Source organism: Hypanus sabinus, chromosome 7 (assembly GCF_030144855.1).
Source record: "Hypanus sabinus isolate sHypSab1 chromosome 7, sHypSab1.hap1, whole genome shotgun sequence".
Classification (NCBI taxonomy): Eukaryota; Metazoa; Chordata; class Chondrichthyes; order Myliobatiformes; family Dasyatidae; genus Hypanus; species Hypanus sabinus.
This window is the reverse complement of record NC_082712.1, coordinates 130283983-130302477: the sequence shown is the minus strand read 5'-3', so window position 1 is coordinate 130302477 and position 18495 is coordinate 130283983. Positions and strand designations below refer to the sequence as shown.

The 18495-nt window shown below is 39.5% G+C and overlaps 1 protein-coding gene across 1 annotated transcript in view; it reads right to left on the bottom strand.

Annotated features, from left to right (window-relative positions):
* The window catches only part of LOC132397191 (cleavage and polyadenylation specificity factor subunit 6-like), a 74113-nt gene that overhangs the window by 13593 nt on the left and 42025 nt on the right, over positions 1–18495 (bottom strand). The window contains exon 5 of the mRNA XM_059975606.1: positions 8156–8690. Coding sequence (XP_059831589.1) covers positions 8156–8690 — 535 coding nt within the window. The remainder of the gene's footprint in view (positions 1–8155; positions 8691–18495) is intronic.

Sequence of the window (18495 nt, the reverse complement as noted above, 5' to 3'; positions counted from 1 at the left end):
GGGATGATCATGTTGAATGCTAAACTAAAGTCTATGAACAGCATCTGAACGTATGTGTCTTTTTTGTCCAGATGGGTTAGGGCCAGATGGAGGGTGGTGGCAATGGTGTCATCTGTTGAGTGGTTGGGACGGTATACAAACTGCAGGGGGTCCAGTGACGGGGGCAGCAGGGTCTTGATATGCCTCATGACGAGTCTCTTGAAACACTTCATGATGATGAATGTAAGTGCAACGGGATGGTAGTCATTTAGGCAGGACACTTAAGACTTCTTCAGCACGGGGACGATGGTGGTGGCCTTGAAGCACGTTAGAATGGTGGCGCTGCTCAGGGAGATGTTGAAGATGTCAGGGAGAACATCTGCTAGCTGGTCTGCACATCCTCTGAGCACTCTACCAGGGATGTTGTCTGGTCCAGCAGCCTTCCGTGGGTTGACCCTGCACAGGGTTCTTCTCACTCTGTGCTAGGTTTTCTAAAATTGACTCCTTCTACTGTAGGCCACGAACTTATCAATCACCCTCGTACATATATTCACCCAAATGAAACAACACTCATCTAGGCCACTTTGCACCCACAAAAGATAAATCACACAGAGCATAAAACAAAATATTACCACAAATAAGTTCACAAAATATAATTCAAAGTGCATTAAGTGGGCAGCACAGGTAAACAGTTCAGTGTCTTAGTGATGAGACCTTGGTGTTGGCAGGGTATTCAGCCTCACAGCCTGAGGGAAGAAACTGTTACCCAGTCTGGCAATCTTGAATCCTGATGCCCCTGTACCTTCTTCCTGATGGTAGTGGGTCAAAGAGATTGTAAAATAGGTGGTAGGGATCCTCAACAATGCTTCGGGCCCTTTGCACACAGTCAGTAAATGTAACAAATAGCAAGGACGGAAACCCCAATGATTCACTATCAGTTTCTGCATTTCCATTCCCTGTCAGATCAAGGATAGAGTTTCTATTGTTTTCACTTCCTACCTCACTGACCTTCACATTCAACAGATCAAACTCTGCAATTTCAGACACCTCCAGCATGCCAACGCCAGATGCCATGCCCTCTCTCAATCAACACCACTTGTATCTATATTACATTGTATTTAGATTTACTTATGTCACAGGAGTCCATCATGTCTATGGCTCTCAGAGCAAATACATTCCCCAACTAGTTTACTTTGTGACCTAGTCTCTTCATTGAGAAATATGGATATATAAGTAGAACAAGGGTATCCGACATTTTTTATGCCATTGAGCCTTAGCATTAACCACGGGGTCCATGGACCCCCCAGGTTGGGAACCCCTGAAGTAGAGGATATTTCTCTCCATATAGAATTAGTTCTGCTACTAATAAATGGCAGAGCAGACTCAAGGTGGTTGCCCCTGATGTATACAGCCGTAGAGTCTTACAGCACAAAAAATGGGCCCTTTAGCTCACAACATGCATGCCAACCTTTTTGTTCAAAGTCAAAGGTCAAAGTAAATTTATTGTCAAATTATGTACTTTACCATATACTACCTTGAGATTCATTTTCTTGCAAGTATTTACAGGAAAATAAAGAAATAAGATAGAATTTCTGAAAAACTGTACATAAACAAAGATTGATAACCAACCAATGAGCAAAAGAAAACAAATTGTGCAAACAGAAAATAAATAATGCTGAGAACATGAGTTATCGAGCCCTTGAAAGTGAGTCTCTAGGGTGGGAGATCAATTCAGAGTTGTGGTGAGTGAAGTTATCTGTGCTGGTTCAGGAGTCTGATTCAAGATGACTCTGGTGATCCATGGTGATGTTCTGCAGGCTACGTACAATACTTAATATACTTCATTTGAATTACTCTCACTGCAATCTGCAGCATATAATTTCTCTTCAAGCAATGTACAGATTTCACGCAAGCAGATAGGTCACCTTTAAGTGGACATAGGTTCATCGCCATGGCTGGAAGCAAGGCAGGAGGTGGAGACTCCAAGCCAGGCTGAAACACAGAGGAACGAGACCCCTCTATTTAGTATCTTGTTAGCTAATGTGCAATTGCTGGAGAACAAAATTGAGGACCTGAGGTAAAGATTGCTGTATCGAAGGGAAATGAGAGATTGTTGTGTTCCATGTTTAACTGAAACATGGTTTACTCCCAGCATGCCAGATATGGTGATCGGACCCAAAAAAAAGCTGCTTAATTCGCAGGATGGATCGAACTGCTGATCTGAAAAAGGCAAACAGTGGAGATGTGTGTTTCATGATAAACTTGGTGGTGCTTCAACATGCTGGTTTTGTTGAACTCATGTTTTCCCAACCTTGAACACCCAACAATCAAATGCCATCCATTCTATTTACGTAGAGAGTTCTCATCCATGATCCTCTCTACAGCTTACAGCAGTCGATGATGATCAAGCTCTTGAGATTCTGCATGATGCCCTCAACAAACAAATGCTAGTCCGTCCTGATGCATTTCAAACCATAGTTGGGAGCCAACCAGTCTTGTTTGAAGAAATTACCATCAGCATATAACCTGTAGCACCAGAGGTTAACACACTGTAACACACTGGACCACTGTTAAACTAAGATGAGGAATGCTCAGTCTGTCTTTTGGGGAATCTGATCACTTGGCTGTCCCTGTCCTATCTGCATATACTTTGTAGGTAGAGGCCATAGAGCAGAACTCCAGAGATTAAGACAACGAAGAGGTGGTCACAGGAGGCAGAGAAGCAGCTATGGGATTGTCCCGAGTCAGTGGACTGGACTATGTTCAAGGTCACATCCGTGGATCTGAATGAAAAAGACCATGGTTGTCATGTACTTTATAAAAATAGTTGTAGACGAGTGTTGTCCCCACAAAATCATTCAGAGTTTTTGCTGGTCGACTGGCTGCGGTGTTCACTGAGTTCTTTAACCTCTTAATTTGGCATTCTGAGGCACCTGCTTCATTTATACTGGTATCTAAGAAAAATATAATAGTCTGCCTCAATGACTATCATCCAGTAGCACTCACATCCACAGTGATGAAGTGTTTTGAGAAGCCGGTGATGAAACATATCAACTCTTGCCTGAAAAGTGACTTGGATCTGCACCAATCTGCCTACCAGAGCAACAGGTCCACAACAGATGGCATCTCACTGGCCCTGGAATATTTGGATAGCAAAGCTGCATACATCAGGATGCTCTTTATCGACTACAGATCGGCATTCAATACTACCGTCCATTCAAAGCTAATCAATAAGCTTCAAGACCTTGGCTTCAATACCTCCTTGTGCAACGGGATCCTCAATTTCCTCATATGCAGTCTCCAGTTAGTTCAGATTGTCGACAACATCTCCAACATGATCTCCATCAGCACAGGAGCATCACAGGACTGTGTGCTTAGCCCTCCCGCTCTGCTCGCATTATACATGACTGCGTGGCTCAGCATAGCTCCAGTGTTATAGTTGAGTTTGTTGACGACACCACTGTCATAGGCTGAATCATGGGAGACTGAAAACATAGCTGAGTGTGGCCACAACAACAACCTCTTTCTCAATGTTAGCAAGACCAAGGAACTGATTATTGACTTCAGGAGAAGGAAACCAGAGGCCCATGAACCAGTCCTCATAGGAGGATCAGAGGTGGAGAGTTTAAATTCTTCAGTTTTAACAATGCAGTGGACCTGCCCTGGGCCCAGCATGTAAGTGCAATTATGAAGGATGCACGACAGTGCCTCTACATACTTCCTTAGGAGTTTACGAAGACTTGATATGACATCTAAAACTCTGTCAAATGTCTATAGATGTGTGGTGGAGATATATTGACTGGCTGCATCACAACCTTACATAGAAAACCAATGCTCTTGAATTAAAAAATCCTACAAAAAGTAATCGATATAGCCCAGTCCATCATGGGTAGAGCCCTCCCCATCACTGAGCACATCTACACAGAGCATTGTCACAGGAAATTACCACCTATTATCAAGGACCCCCACCTCCAAGGTTATGCTCTCTTTTCACTGCTGACATCAGGAAGAAGGGACAGCAACCTCAGGATGTAAAAACACGCTGGAGGAACTCAGCAGTCGGGCAGCATCTGTGGAAACGAGCAGTCAACGTTTCGGGCCGAGACCCTTCATTAGGACTCGTCAGAGCAGCCTCACGACTCTCACCACCAGATTCAGGAAGTTATTATCCCTCAACTCCTCTGGCACCAAAGGGGATAACGTCATTCAATTTTGCTTGCCCCATTATTGAAATGTTCCCACGAACTATGGATTCACTTTCAGGACTCTTTGTCTCACGTTCTCCATATTTATTGCTTATTTATTTATTATTATTATTTATAGCTTTTTGGATTTGCACAGTTTGTTGTCTTTTTTACACTGGTTGAAAAAAGACAAATGGTATTTCATTGATCCTATTACGGTTATTATTCTATTATGGACTTACTGAGTACATCCACAAGAAAAAGAATCTCAGTGTGTTGCATAATGTGACATATATTTACTTTGAACTTTAAACTTAGGTAGCATCGTGCTTAGCACAATGCTTTACAGTGCCAGCAACAAGGGTTCGACTCCCGCTGCTCATTGTCTGTAGGGAGCTAGTATGTTCTTCCTGTGACCACATGGTTTTCCTCCCACAGTCCAAAGATGAACTAGTTGGTAGGTTAATTGATCACAGTAGATTGTCCCATGGTTAGCGTACGGTTAAGTCAGGAGCTACTGGGCGACGCAGCTCCAAGGGCCGAAAGGGCCTATTTCGTGCTGTATCTCAATCAATCAATAAATAAATAGACAAACAAACCAACCTAATATTCCTTCTTTCTTTTTATATGTACAAAGTTTGTTGTCTTTTGCACACTGGTTGAAAGCCCAGTTGGTGTGGTCGTTCATTTACTTTATTATGGTTATTATTCAATTATGGATTTATTGAGTATGCTCACAAGGAAATGTATCTCAGGGTTGTATATGGTGACATATATGCACTTTGATGATAAATTTACTTTGAACTGATGGTTGTAGGGTACTAACTGTTTCTGAACCTGGTAATATGTGATCTAAGGCTCGAATACCTCATGGTAGTAGTGACAGGAGAGCATGGCCTGGATGGTGGGGTCCTTGATGATGATGATTCCCTAGAGCACTGTCATGCTTTCTTTGTAACAGCACTTTGTAATGAAGCCAGGACAAATATTTTAGTATAATACCATTACTGACCATTTCCACCTCTGATCTCCAAATGAGGACTGGCTCATGGACCTCTGGCTTTTTACTCCTGTGGTCAATAATCAGCTCTTTATTTTTGCTGATCATCTTGATTTGCTGTTTTTAGCTCTTCTACGTTAATCCCATTTGCCCCATTGAGCCCATGTCCTTCCATGGCTCTTAAGTGCAGTGATTGTAGCTAACTCCACCTACCTCTCCTGCTGTGTGTTGCAGTTAACAACCATTCTGTGTTAAAAACTTTCCTCTCAAATTCTTTTTAAAACCCCTTCTTCTCACCTTGAACCCATACCCTCTTGTTTTTAATACCCCTCCCATGAAAATATCCTTCTTTCAGGTCACCCTTTAGTCTTCTTCGCTCAAGGGAAAACAATTCCAGCCTATCCAATCTCTCCCCGCTAACAAATTCCTTTAATCCAGACAGCATCCTAATGACTCTCCTCTACACTTCCTCCAGCACAACAACATTATTCCTATAGTATGGCAACCAGAACTGCACGGGACTAAAACAGTTAATGCGTTTTTACCAGAATAAGGATAGGTGACTTTGTAAGGTTAAGCCAAATCACTGAAGGTTTAATATTCCTATCAATACAAGACAGAAGGGAATCACAAGAAAATCAGAACAAAAGTAGGCTATCAAGCCCTTCAAGCCTGCCCCACCATATAATATGACCATGGCTGATCTACACTGGCCTTAACTCCTCTTTTTGTGCAATTTATCCATATCTTGCTATTCCTTGACCCATCAACTACATTTATACCACTAGCTTTCACCACCAGCTGAGGCAGAGAATTCCAGAGATTCACAACCCTCTGCAAGATTAAATTTCTATGTTCCTCACTGTGAGAGGCCGGACCTCTATCTTGTAATTATGTCCCCTTGTTTGAGACTTTCTCAGTATTCTCAGTATTTCTCAACATTCATCCTTTCAAGCTCCCTTGGGATCATACATGTTTGAACAGGATCTCCCTTCATTCTTCTAACCTCAATCCCAAACTATTAAGTCTCTGTTGGTCAGGAATCTCTTTCATGCCAGGAATTAGCCTGATGAATCTTCTTTATACTGTCTCCAATGTTAGGTAAAGAGACCAAAACTGTATGCAGTGTTCCAGGTGCAATGTTTTCAACACCCTGTATAATTGCAACAAAACCTATTTTTAAACTATAACCCCTTCAAAATGAAGGTCAAAATGCCATTTGCCTTCTTAACTACTTGTTGGATTTGCCTGTCAGCTTTTTGTGATTCATGTCAAATTCCCCCTGTACTTCACATCCTTGCAGTCTTCCTCTATTTAGATTTCTGCCTTTTGATTTCTCTTTACAAAGTGCTGACCTCACACTCCTCCACATTAAACTCCATTAGCCAGTCGAATCACCCACAATTTTCTGCATTTTGCTGGATAATAAAATCATGAATTTATGGGAGGTAACCTAATTTTCACAACATGCAGTGAATGCATTTCATGTCATCAAAAATAGCTCAAGGCATGTGTTGCCACTCAGCTCCATATCTCTTTACCTCTCAACTTTGAAATAAAGGGCACAGCTTCATTATCTGGACAGGTTTATTCTATTAGACTTAGCTTCACAATCATTGCGTAATATTGTTAATATTGTTTACATGTTTCTAGTAAACTTGACCCAATAATAAGCTTCCACAAATTCAAACTGAGATATAATCAGTCTGTTACAAAAATGAATTTAAAAATATAAAAATGATTAGCTCATGAATATATCATGATTCTTCAATGTGATGTTCGATGAAATACCTTTGAAGTGTACTCACTAATGGCAGACGTAGCCATGGCAAACAGATTGCTGCATACATTAATCCACAGACATCAATGTAATGTACCCAGTTTGGAGTCTAAGTAATCCCCGGAGTTTTTGTCCTTTTGGTCTATAATATGTAAATTGTAAACTGGAACCTTGAAAGAGGGAATTGTCCCAGCCAAACCCTTGTCTATACCTATCTGACATCCAAACAATCCAACAGCTGTCACTGGATAGGTATCAGAAGTAGAAGCAGGAGCTTCAGGATTAAGATGGCACTGGTGAAGCACAGTGATGACTTGCTGGAAGCAAACAACAGTGCTAATTACCTTATTAATCACACTTTTTCTCTGAAAAGATCAATGGAATCAGCGGACTGTAACTTCCCTTCCAGAGTTGAGCCTTTGAACCACCTGTGCAACCTGGCTTTTTTGAGTCTAGAAGTAGCAGGATGGTTGCAGTGTGAACGGGTCAAATTGAGGTGGAGCGCGCGGGCCCGAGAGCGGGAGTGAGCCAATGTTTGGCCGCCGATCGGACTTGGAGGCGATTCAAAGTGGCAGAGCCAAGGGGAGACGAAGTTGAGGCGACAGGGCCTGGGGCTGAGAGTGAGGAGCAACTTGATGTTTGACTGATTTAAGTACTGGGCCAGAATGGAAAGGTCAGTATGGGCCGAATCAAGGCGGTGGTCCTGGGCCCATGAGCGTATCGAAGTGGCAGAGCCTGGGTCTGAGAGTGAGGAACAACCCCTATCTGGCTGAATAAATACTGGGCCACATTAAAAAGGTCAGGATGTCTGAGCCGGAAGCAAGGGGCGGGCTGGTGTTCAGCTCACTGCTCTGCGAGGTATACTTGTCTCTGCGTTGAACTAAAGCTGTGAACTCACTTCCATCAACTTCAGTTCTGAATGCTATTTGTTTACTTTTATTGTTTGCACGATTCGTTTCTTTTTCTGCATGGTTTGACGGTCTTTTCTAAATGGATTCTATGGGGTTTCGGTTTTGTGACTGTAAGGAGACGTATCTCAAGACTGTATATAGTATACATACTTTGATAATAAATGTACTTTGAACTTTAGAAGCAGCAATTGGGTTATACTACTAAAATACATTTACTCATAAAGCTAGAAAGTTAAATTGAAAGGAAAACAGAAGATCATGAAGCTCAAGTAGAGATGCATTAAAATTGCTCAGTTCTTACCTTCCACGCTTGAATTCATCTCTATTGAACTGAGTCATTGGTGGTCTTCCAAAGGTATCCGATGGCAGTGGTGGGAGTCCTCTATTGTCAATTGATGGAGGCAAGCCGGCATTTGGTGGTATAAAGAATGCTGGGTTGATGTGAGGGGCAGGTGGAACAGCACCTGGAGGTGGCACTACTAGATGGGGTGGGAGTCCAGGTGGCAATGGAGGTACAATAGAACCTGGGTGACCATGTCGAGCTAAGAATGAGCCTGGTGGGGGCAGGGGCCCGGGGTGCATATGAAGTGGTGGTCTGTATCCAGAGTTGAGGGGAAGTGGCATGTGAGGGTGAAGAAGGCCTGGCGGTGGAATTCCATGTGGAATTTCACCATATGGATTCCGTCCAGACATTTGGAAGGAGTGTGGCAACTTATCCCTCCTGGGAGGAGCAATTGCATTTTCAGCTGGTGATGGCCCTCTCCGGGGCAATGGGGAATCACGGTGGTCTGGAGAATTTACTGAGTCATATGACTGGCTTCTCTGAGGATTCTGTCCTGCAAAAACACAAAGTCAGCATTCAATTTAGGTAAACATACTCCAAAATGTGAGACTCTTTCCATGACAGCAAAGAAGAATATTTAACTTATGGCATGATGCCTAATATTAAGCAGCAATTCAGATCTTCTACTTCCAGAGCAGTACCACTCTTACCTAGCACTTGGTGCTAGACTGGGACTAACCATTGAACATAGTTGCACAATTACCTCTTGAGGTTTAGTTATAATGTTGCTCAAAACACAAGGTCTTCTCAGATAATGCTACCTCCAGTCACAGGGAGAAAATAAAGCATACATTTCTGACCCCACTTTTCCACAAGGATATTTAGGACTGTCTTCAGGTGAAATGGGAAGCTCTATATGGAATCATCTGCTTATAAAGTCAATTGAAACTAACATTATTCTCCAATTTCATTAGTATTTCATAGGTAGAAAAAGCAGAAAGAACATCTTTACGAAGTACAACAAAATAATTAGATTAGTAACAGATGTGGAGAAGAGGTTCTAATTGTTTCTAGAATTCCCAATTCCAGAAATAAACCAGCATCAGGATTGGAAGAAGCCCTACTGGAAATTAAAAATACTACCTTTTGGTAACTGAAATTTCTTTATTTTCACTGCCTTGGTTTACTCTCTGTTCTACAAGGGAAAGTGCAAATATTCTATGCCCTATCCTTCCTCACAGCCATTTCTGTACAATGCTAATATGGCTGCTGTGTGGTAGCAGGACCTTGAATCAGCTGTCAAGGTTAACTTTAAAAAATTGTAGCAGTTTAAAATCCTTCAAACTATACTTGGAAGAGGAGTGTGGTAAGTGACAAAATAAATATTTGTTGCCAGGATATGTTCCTCATTCCAGAAGTATCTACTTCCTTCAGATGCAAATTTTCACAATTCTCTTTCCTGTCTCCTAAAAACACTGAATTCTTAGCAACTACTGTTCCATATATTCCAAGCATTCTCGTATCTTGTTAAAGGAGCCACATATTCACCTAAAGAGTAGACACACTAATTACTCAATACAAGAAATTCAAACCAACCCTTTAACATACATATGCAGAGATCTAATGAGAATTCTGGGATGCCAGAGATACTTTTTCTTACTGACAAGCAAGCCAACAGCAGCACCTTTACCATGCTAAATTCAGCAAGATCAAAAGAGACTAAATGTTTCTTGGTCTCCGTTCATTAACTTCTCACCAGAATCAATTATCCAAAAGATATACTATCTACTCTTCTTTGGCAAGTGGAATTCTATTATGTCCACTAAATTCATAAATTGTTCTAAAAACAGAAAATTCTAAAAATTTTCAGGAGGTCCAGGAATATTTGCAGAGAAACAGAAGTAATGTTTCAGGTGGACAATAACTCTATTTCTCACTTCCAAAAATGCAGCCTTCCCAGTATTTTCCCCTTTATTTCAAATTCCCAGCATCTGTACTCTTTTGTCATCTTCCACTGCTTCCTTCAAGCCTGCCTTCCATTTGCTTTACTATTTGTTCAGCAAACCTGTTGGTTTATGGTTTTAAGAAGACATTTTTTTCAAAAACTGTAGAATACACTTAACAGAATGCTGGCAAAAAACCAAGCATGATGTTTTCATAAGCTATTATTCCCAAGGACCATCAATTCACAGTAATAACTTGTTACTTCAACAGTTAACTCTGATTATCCAGGTAGTTGTGCTTCCTTTAGTTCAGCATTCACTTGGATTTGTATTAACAAACCAATAAGAAACACATGAAAAAGTACCAGGGAGTGTCTGTAGATATAGTGTTTTATGAGCTTTTTGAAGACATTCGATATGGTTTCACGTAAGAACCTGTTGGCAAAAATAAAGCTCAATGCAAATGATTGACCTTATTAGATAGAAATCGGGTTAATTGAGAATGTACTTAATTGATGTCCTCTAGGATTTGTACTGCAACTTCATTCGTTCCTAATATAATTTAATAACTTGCATTGAATAACATAAAACAAATATATAAGAGCCAATTGTGTAAAGATAGGTAGCTAGAAAGTACTGCAGACAGGAGCATGAAATTACAGATACATTAATAGACTAACTTAAAGGACAAATTATGGCAGTTGGATACAGAGTCGTAGAGTACTACAATACAGAATTCGGCCCTTCGGCCCATCTCCAAACTTCTCTTAAATGTTGCAGTTGAACCTGCACCTATCACTTCTGCTGGCAGGTATCTATGGAGTCCAAAAAAGATCTGAATACCTTTTAAATTGTGAAATCAAGAAAGTCAAATACCCAGTGAATTAGCTCATACATAGAGTATAAAATGAATAAGAAGCTTTACCACAGCTAAACAGAGTCCTTGGTTAGTTCACACTTGCAATACTGTGACACTGTGCAGAGTTCCAGCCCTTCACTGGATAAAAGTTAAATTGGCTATGGAACAGATTCATCAGGATGTTACTAAACTAAAACCGTATTCCCAGAACTACAGATTTTTTAAAGGAGTGATTGATTGAAGCTGTCAGGATTTTGAAAGGTGGATGAGAGAAGTAACTTCTGCAGAAGGGAAGTTGAGGACAAGGTGATGCAACAAAACCAGGAAGCAGGTCTTTACAAATTCTACACACAAACATGACTTGAAAAAGTTTGGAACCTTCACCACAAAGAATGGCTGCTGCTAACTCAATTGTTAATTTTAACAGCCAAAGATCTGAAGCGAGGGTAGGTAAATAGAGTTAATATTACAGATCATCAATTATCTCAGTGAATGGTAGAATTGACTCAAGGAGCTGAATGTACATGTTTCATTCTTTGTTCTAAAGATTATTTTGAAAGTAAAGTGGTTTTAAATTTACCTGCTGACTGTCAATACAACACTTATTTTGGATATTTTTAGCTTTTAGCTCAGTACATCAATATCAAAGAGTTTTGAAGAATGTGAGCTAAATCAGGAAGCAGATACATGTGTCATGGGGAGCCAGCCTGGGCACAGCCCTCTTTCTTCAACAATCATCAGGCTTGTTCAGGACAATGCATATTATATACAGCTTCAAGAAAGAAATTTGTGAATCCTTAGCAATGACCTAGTTTTCTACTTTAATTACTCCCAAAATGTGGTCTAATCTTCATCTATGTCACAATAATGGACAAACACAATCTGCCTGAACGTACTTTTCATGTCTTTATTGATCACATTGTTTTATCATTCACAGTCCAGGCTGGAAGACGAATGTAAAATCCTGTATTTAATAACTGGTAGAACCTCATTTAGCAGCAATAATCTCCACCAAACATTTCCTGTAAGTTCTGGTCAGACTTGCACAATAGTGAGGAAGAACTATAGACCATTCCTCCACAGAAAACTGTTTCAGTTCATCAGTATTTCTGGAATACCTTGCAGGAACAGCCCTCTTCAAGTCATGCCACAGCATCTCATTTGGGTTAAGGTCTGGACTCTGACTTGGCCATTCAAGAGCACAAAATTTTCTTCTTTCTAAACCATTCTGTTGTTGATTTACTCTTGTCTTTTGGATCACTGTCTTGTTGCATCATCCAACTTCTATTAAGCTTCATGTGACAGACCACTACCCTAATATTCTTCTGTAAAATATCTTAATACAATTCTGAATTAATTGTTCTCTCAACGATTGCAAGCTGACCAGGCCCTGAGGCAACAAAGCAGCCCCAAACTATGCTTCTTCTTCCACTGTGCTTCACCGATGGGATGAGGTTTTGGTGTTGGTGTGCAGTGCCCTTTTTCCTCCAAACGTAATGGTGTGAATTTCTGCCAAAAAGTTCAGCTTTTGTGTCATCTGTCCACAGAACATTGTCCCAGAAGTGTTATAGAACATCCAGGTAGTCTTTTACAAATTTGAGACATGTAGTGATTTTTTTTGAGAGCGGCGGTTTCCTCCGTGGTGACCTTCCATAAGCACCATTCTTGTTCAGTGTTTTTTCTGATAGTGGACACATAAACAGACATTTTAGCAAGTTCTAAAGATTTCTGCAGGTCATTTGCTGTTACCCTTGGGATCTTTTTCACCTCCTTCAGCATTACACATTGTGCTCTTGGTGTGATCTTTGCAGGACATCCACTCCTGGACTGAAGAACACTCAGGTCTTTAGAGATGCTTTTGCAATGTTTTCCAGCCTCATGTATCTTTATAATTCTTCTTCTGAAGTCCTCAGAAAGTTGTTTTGATCGAGGCATGGTGCACATAAACAGATCTTTCTTGAGAAGAACAAGCTTTGTCAGTAACTTGACTTTGTGTGTCTTTTTTATAGGGCAGGGCACCTCTATAACCCACACCTCCAATCTCATCTCATTGATGGGAACAGCTGACTCCAAATAGCTTTCATAGAAGGCAATACACCACAGGTTCTCATACTTCTTTTTAACCTACTGTGATTGTTTAAATGGTGTACTCAGCACTGACGAGAGGAAATACAGTTGTTTGCATGTTACGAGTTTAGGCAGATTGCGTTTGTCTATTGCAACACACACGCACAATGTTGGAGGAACTCAGCATACCAGGCAGCATCAATGGAAAAGAGTAAACAGTCAACGTTTTTTTCTTTTCCATAGATGTTGCCTGGCCTGCTGAGTTCCTCCAGTATTTTGTGTGTGTTGCTCGGATTTCCAGAGTTTGCAGATTTTCTCGTTTGTGTTTGTCTATTATTGTGACTTAGATGAAGATCAAACCACATTTTATGAGTAATTAATGCAGAAAACCAGGTGACTGCAAATGGTTCACAACTTTTTTCTTGCCACTGTACACTTACTATGTCATTTCAACCCCAAAAGTGATCAAATTTAAATTTCTTCATATGCCTCTTCAAAAAGTAGCAAGTGATGCCAAGTTGCCAAACCTGAAAATCTATATGTCAACTTTAAGGAAAGGCTGAGGCTTTGATACTGGTCACTTTACAATGACTCTTGATCTTGAGATAGTGAAAATGCTCTGTATGCTTACTTTGCTTGGCCCTGAAGTACTAACATCAGTTACAACAGACACCAAATTCAGCATATGGCGGACATGATAGTAGATCTGATAATGGCAGCATTGGCAATGAAGTACCACAGATGAACCCATCACCACAGCTGATGTCACCTGAAGAAATTAACCTGCAAATTTCCTCCTATTCATCTACACTGCTGGAAATCCGTTCTAATAAATAAAAGCAATGAGGTTCCTTCAAAAGGAAACTGGTTCAGCACGAGGAAAGCTATGGGGTAAGAACAAAGAAATGAGACTGTCTGGATTGTTCCACAATGAGCAGGCAGAGATGCTGTAGGATGAACAGCCTTTTCTTGTGCAATTAAAACTATAGCAGATCAATATGATAGAATTAAATTTTGAAGACACTGAGCTTAATAAGCGAAATTCTTTTTTCACTCCAGACTTCTCTGCTAGTTCATTATTACAAAAGTACAAAGTCAAATACAACAATTTCTTTTTAAAAATTAAAAAAAATCACAAATAATTCAGGGACTTCCTATAAAATACCAGAACAAAGCTGAATCACTATTTGCTTCTTACTGCTGAAGACAAGGTGTTAATGAATATCAGAAGTTAAATTCACACAAACTGGACTTGCCATAGTGTTGAACACAGTGCAAATTTCTCAAAAGTACAATGTTGAAACTCTTGACAAAAAGAGTTTCTAAAATTAACTCTGTCTTCCAGATGACTCCCATACTTTTGCTAAGGATATTTAGATTTATAGAGATTAACGCAGTACTCTGCTGTTGGATATACTACAAGATCAAGAGGAGGAATAAGGAGTAAGCTAATACTTCGCAGCAAGCTGCATCACTTCATTACACAAAGTCTTTTAAATTAGATCGTCAATAATCATAGGTTCTATTTTCCCTAAGAATCATTTTGAAGCACATCGAAATTTCTACACAGAATCTGAAAGTTTGGGAAGAGACAGCAGAACACAATACAAAGGCTACTGAAAGGTGAGGAAAGATCAACAAGATAACTTTATCTTTTCCTAAAAAAGCATGATTTTAACGCAGCAAAAACAAAGAAAGAGGGAGATGTATTTAAGTATTCTCTTGTGCTCTCATGTTTATTCCCCCCTTCCCCCTCCCCCCACTTCCCACATGGATTATATCTGAGATAGACTCAATGCTTTGATAAGAAAGGCTGTTTTATAAAACACAGAAAGGGTTCTAAAAGAATACATGGCAAAACAGCTTTGTCACCAATTATGATGCACACAGTGCTTGGAGAAATGAGACAAGGAAATATTAATAGACATCAGCAATGCCATGCAATCAAAATAAGGACTTTGGAATCAGATTTATTATCAGACTCCTCTTATAACATTTTTTGTACTCAAAGCTCATCAGAACACATGCTCAAGAAGGTCTTAAAAGTCATGATGCATCATAAGGGAAAAATATATGTGCATTGTAAAATAACAATGAGATAACTCATTACTATTCCTCACATCAGTTGTTGAGCATCCCCTCCCACTTCACACAAAAAAGGTTTAATTATAGAGATGATAAAAGTTTTGTTTAATTAAATCTATTGTAAAACACTCAGTAAAATACTTAGAAGTATCAATTACTTAAAGAATTTGTTGTAATTTCAAGATCTGTTGTACTAGTGAAGTATAATTCTTTATAAACCATCCATTTAACTTGAAAATTATTGCAAACTATTTTGAAAACAGCATTAAATTTTGTTTAAGTTCAGCCATTTCCTACAGCTGAAACAGATTTCTCATGTGGAAGTAAAGGGAGGGACCACATTCCATAATTGTAGAGAGACTCTCTACTTGATGTAGTAGATCATTGATATTCTAACCAAATGAACTGAGGCAGTAACAACTCACTGTAAACTTAAGTTTCCCCATAAGGGAAGGTTCTAAAACCATGTTTCAAACATTTCTTCCTATCATTCTTATTTCTCCAAATGTATTTTTTTGTGGTCAACTGTTTGGAAATGTATAACTAACCCACTGCAACAGAGTTAATTCCATTTGCTTGTGTATGGTTATCCAAGTGGCAATATGAATGAAGACACCATTCAAAGGCAACGTGGACAAAAAAAGTCCCCAGAATGATTCCTTGTCTCTATTGAGTTATGAAAGCATACCCCGGTTATGAAATATACAACAGCAAAATACATTGTGTCATTAAATAAGAAGGTAGGGGCAGGACTGAGGAATGCTGCAATTAGCCAGGACTTCCATAAATGACCTTATTTAAAGAGCGATTAGCTGTGTTCATCTCTGCAAGATCACCAATTGAAAACTGAATTGGCCCAGCTGTGAAAAACTACAGTTTAAAAGGCCCATGATACTCACCAGGAGGACTTGCACAAAAATGGACAAAAAGTAGCATTTTAATGAAGGGTAGGGAAAGCTGACACTTCAAAACACTTTTGCTGCAGGGATAGCTGGGAGCTTATGAAGATTTTAAAAAAGTTTTCATTAAAACTTTCTATAAACAGGAAGAATTTTAGAATTGAGTATTGTAAAAGTTCAACAAATCTTAATACATCAAAGATAGGAAGTTATAATAATTTGAACTTTTCTATTTTCTTTGCAAATGACAAGTGTGCCAATCTTAATTATGAATTTCTTTTCCTGGGATTTTAGTGCTGAAATTAGAATATAATTGTACTTGGTCCTCGCTAGAAACTTAAAATTTCAAATAGGTTTTTAAAATCCAAGTTTAGCAACACTTCATTTAGATTTTGACTGAACACTGGGAATGTATGCAGAAGAAATTGTAACTGAATAATTGTTTTTGAGAAGTGATTAGAAAAAGAAAGATGTTAAGGAACTACTGAAGATGGCCAGAGATGCATCTTTGTTAATTGCCAAGTGTAAAGGCTGTTCTAAAGTTCATGAAGAAGACAGGATGCAAAAACCCACACAACAGCAAAATTGAAAACCACAAGGAGTGAGATCATGCAAATCTGAAGGCAGGAATTAGGGAAAGGATTTATAAATGTAAAGGATTTCAAATCAATTTGTTAGGGATGGCATGCCGGTGGACAAAAGTGACTAAACCATTCAATCCAATTATGCCGTGTTTAAAGAGTTGAGCTCATGAACCAGATAAGTTGTCATATGAAATAAAAATAAGGAGGTAACCATGAGAAAGATCAAATCAGGAATTGACAAAGGCATTATTTGAAGGTTTTTACAATATTATAAAATGCATTCTGGCTAGGAGCCACTGAATATTGGTGCTGGATCAGATGTGAAGGTTTGGAATCTGACTCAAAATTAAATCAAAGTAAATTTATCATCAACATATGTATATGCCACCATATGCTACCTTGAGATTCCTGCAGGCATTTAAGGGAAGTAAAGAAATACAATAGAAGTCATATAAACTATAATAAACAAAGACTGATAACCAACCAATGCAAAAGAAGACAAATTGTGTAAATAAAAAATAAATACTGAGAACATGAGTTACAGACTCACTGAAAATGAGTCAGCAGGTTGTAGAATCAGTTCAGAGTTGAGGCAAGTGAAATTATTCATGCTGGTTCAGGAGTCTGATGATTGTAGGGTAATAATTTCCTGAAGCTAGGATATAAGGCTCACACCATGGTAACGTAGCGGTTACCACAATGCTATTACAGCTCAGGGCATTGGGAGTTGAAATCCAATGTAAAGGAGTTAGTACATCATCCCTGTGGAATGTATGGGTTTTCTCCTACAGTCCAAAGACGCACTGATCAGTAGGATCTGGTCACTGCAAATTGGCCTGTGATTAGGTTAAGGTTAAATCTGGGCGGTGCACCTCGAGAGGCTGGAATGGCCTGTTCTGCACTGTATCACAATGAATAAATAAATAAATGCATAACTAAATCCATCTCTTGCCTGATGGTAGTAATGAGAAGTGTGCATGGCCTGGATGATAGGGGTCCTTGACGATGGATGCAGATTTTCTGTGTTAGTGGTGCTTGTAAATTTGCTCAGTGGTGGGGATGGATTTGCCTGTCACTGGATTTAGATTCCTATTTAACATAAGAAGACTTGGGAAAGTGAATGGGATATTTCTGACGGGAGTAGGCCATCTATTTGATGTCAGACAGCACAGCAACAATAATAGTGCAGGTGGTGAAGCTGGATATTTTTATTCTACATATTAAATTTGATTGCTTTCAAAGTATACAACTAAGAGAAGTTGGAATCTTTGTGGAAAACTCTGTTTATAACAATAAGGCAATGCTTTCATGACTAAATGTAGGGCTTACATTTCCTGGAAAAAGTACCCAGCCCTCAATCTTTTGTCCACCTAAATGAGAATTAATACCAGGGATTTTGAACAATTTAACTGAGAATTTGTATTAGTGAATCACATTTTCCTTTTTCACGGTACAGCCCAAAAATCAAAATTGTAAAGCATGAAAAAACTAAAATTTCAAAAGTGAAATACCAGCACTTCAAAAGTATTCATCCCCCTTTGCTCAGTAGTTAGTTCAACCACCTCTCGTAACTATTACAGCCAGTAGTCTTTTTGAATAAGCCTCAATTAATTTTGCACAACGTGATTGAGCAAGATTTGCTCATTCCTCCTTGCGAAATTGCTCAAGCTGTGCCAGGTTATTTGCAGTGAGCAGCAATCTTGAGGTCTTGCCAGAGGTGTTCAATCAGGTTGAGGTCAGGAATCTGACTGGGCCACTCAAGGACATAAATTTTCTTCATTTGAAGCCACTCCATGGTTGCTCTGGCAGTGTGCTTTGGGTCGTTGTCCAACTAGAAGAACATCCTCCCCAGTTCAAGCTTTCTGGCAGAGGACAAATCTTGCTCCATCATGTTGTGCAAAGCTAGTAGAGAGTTATCCAA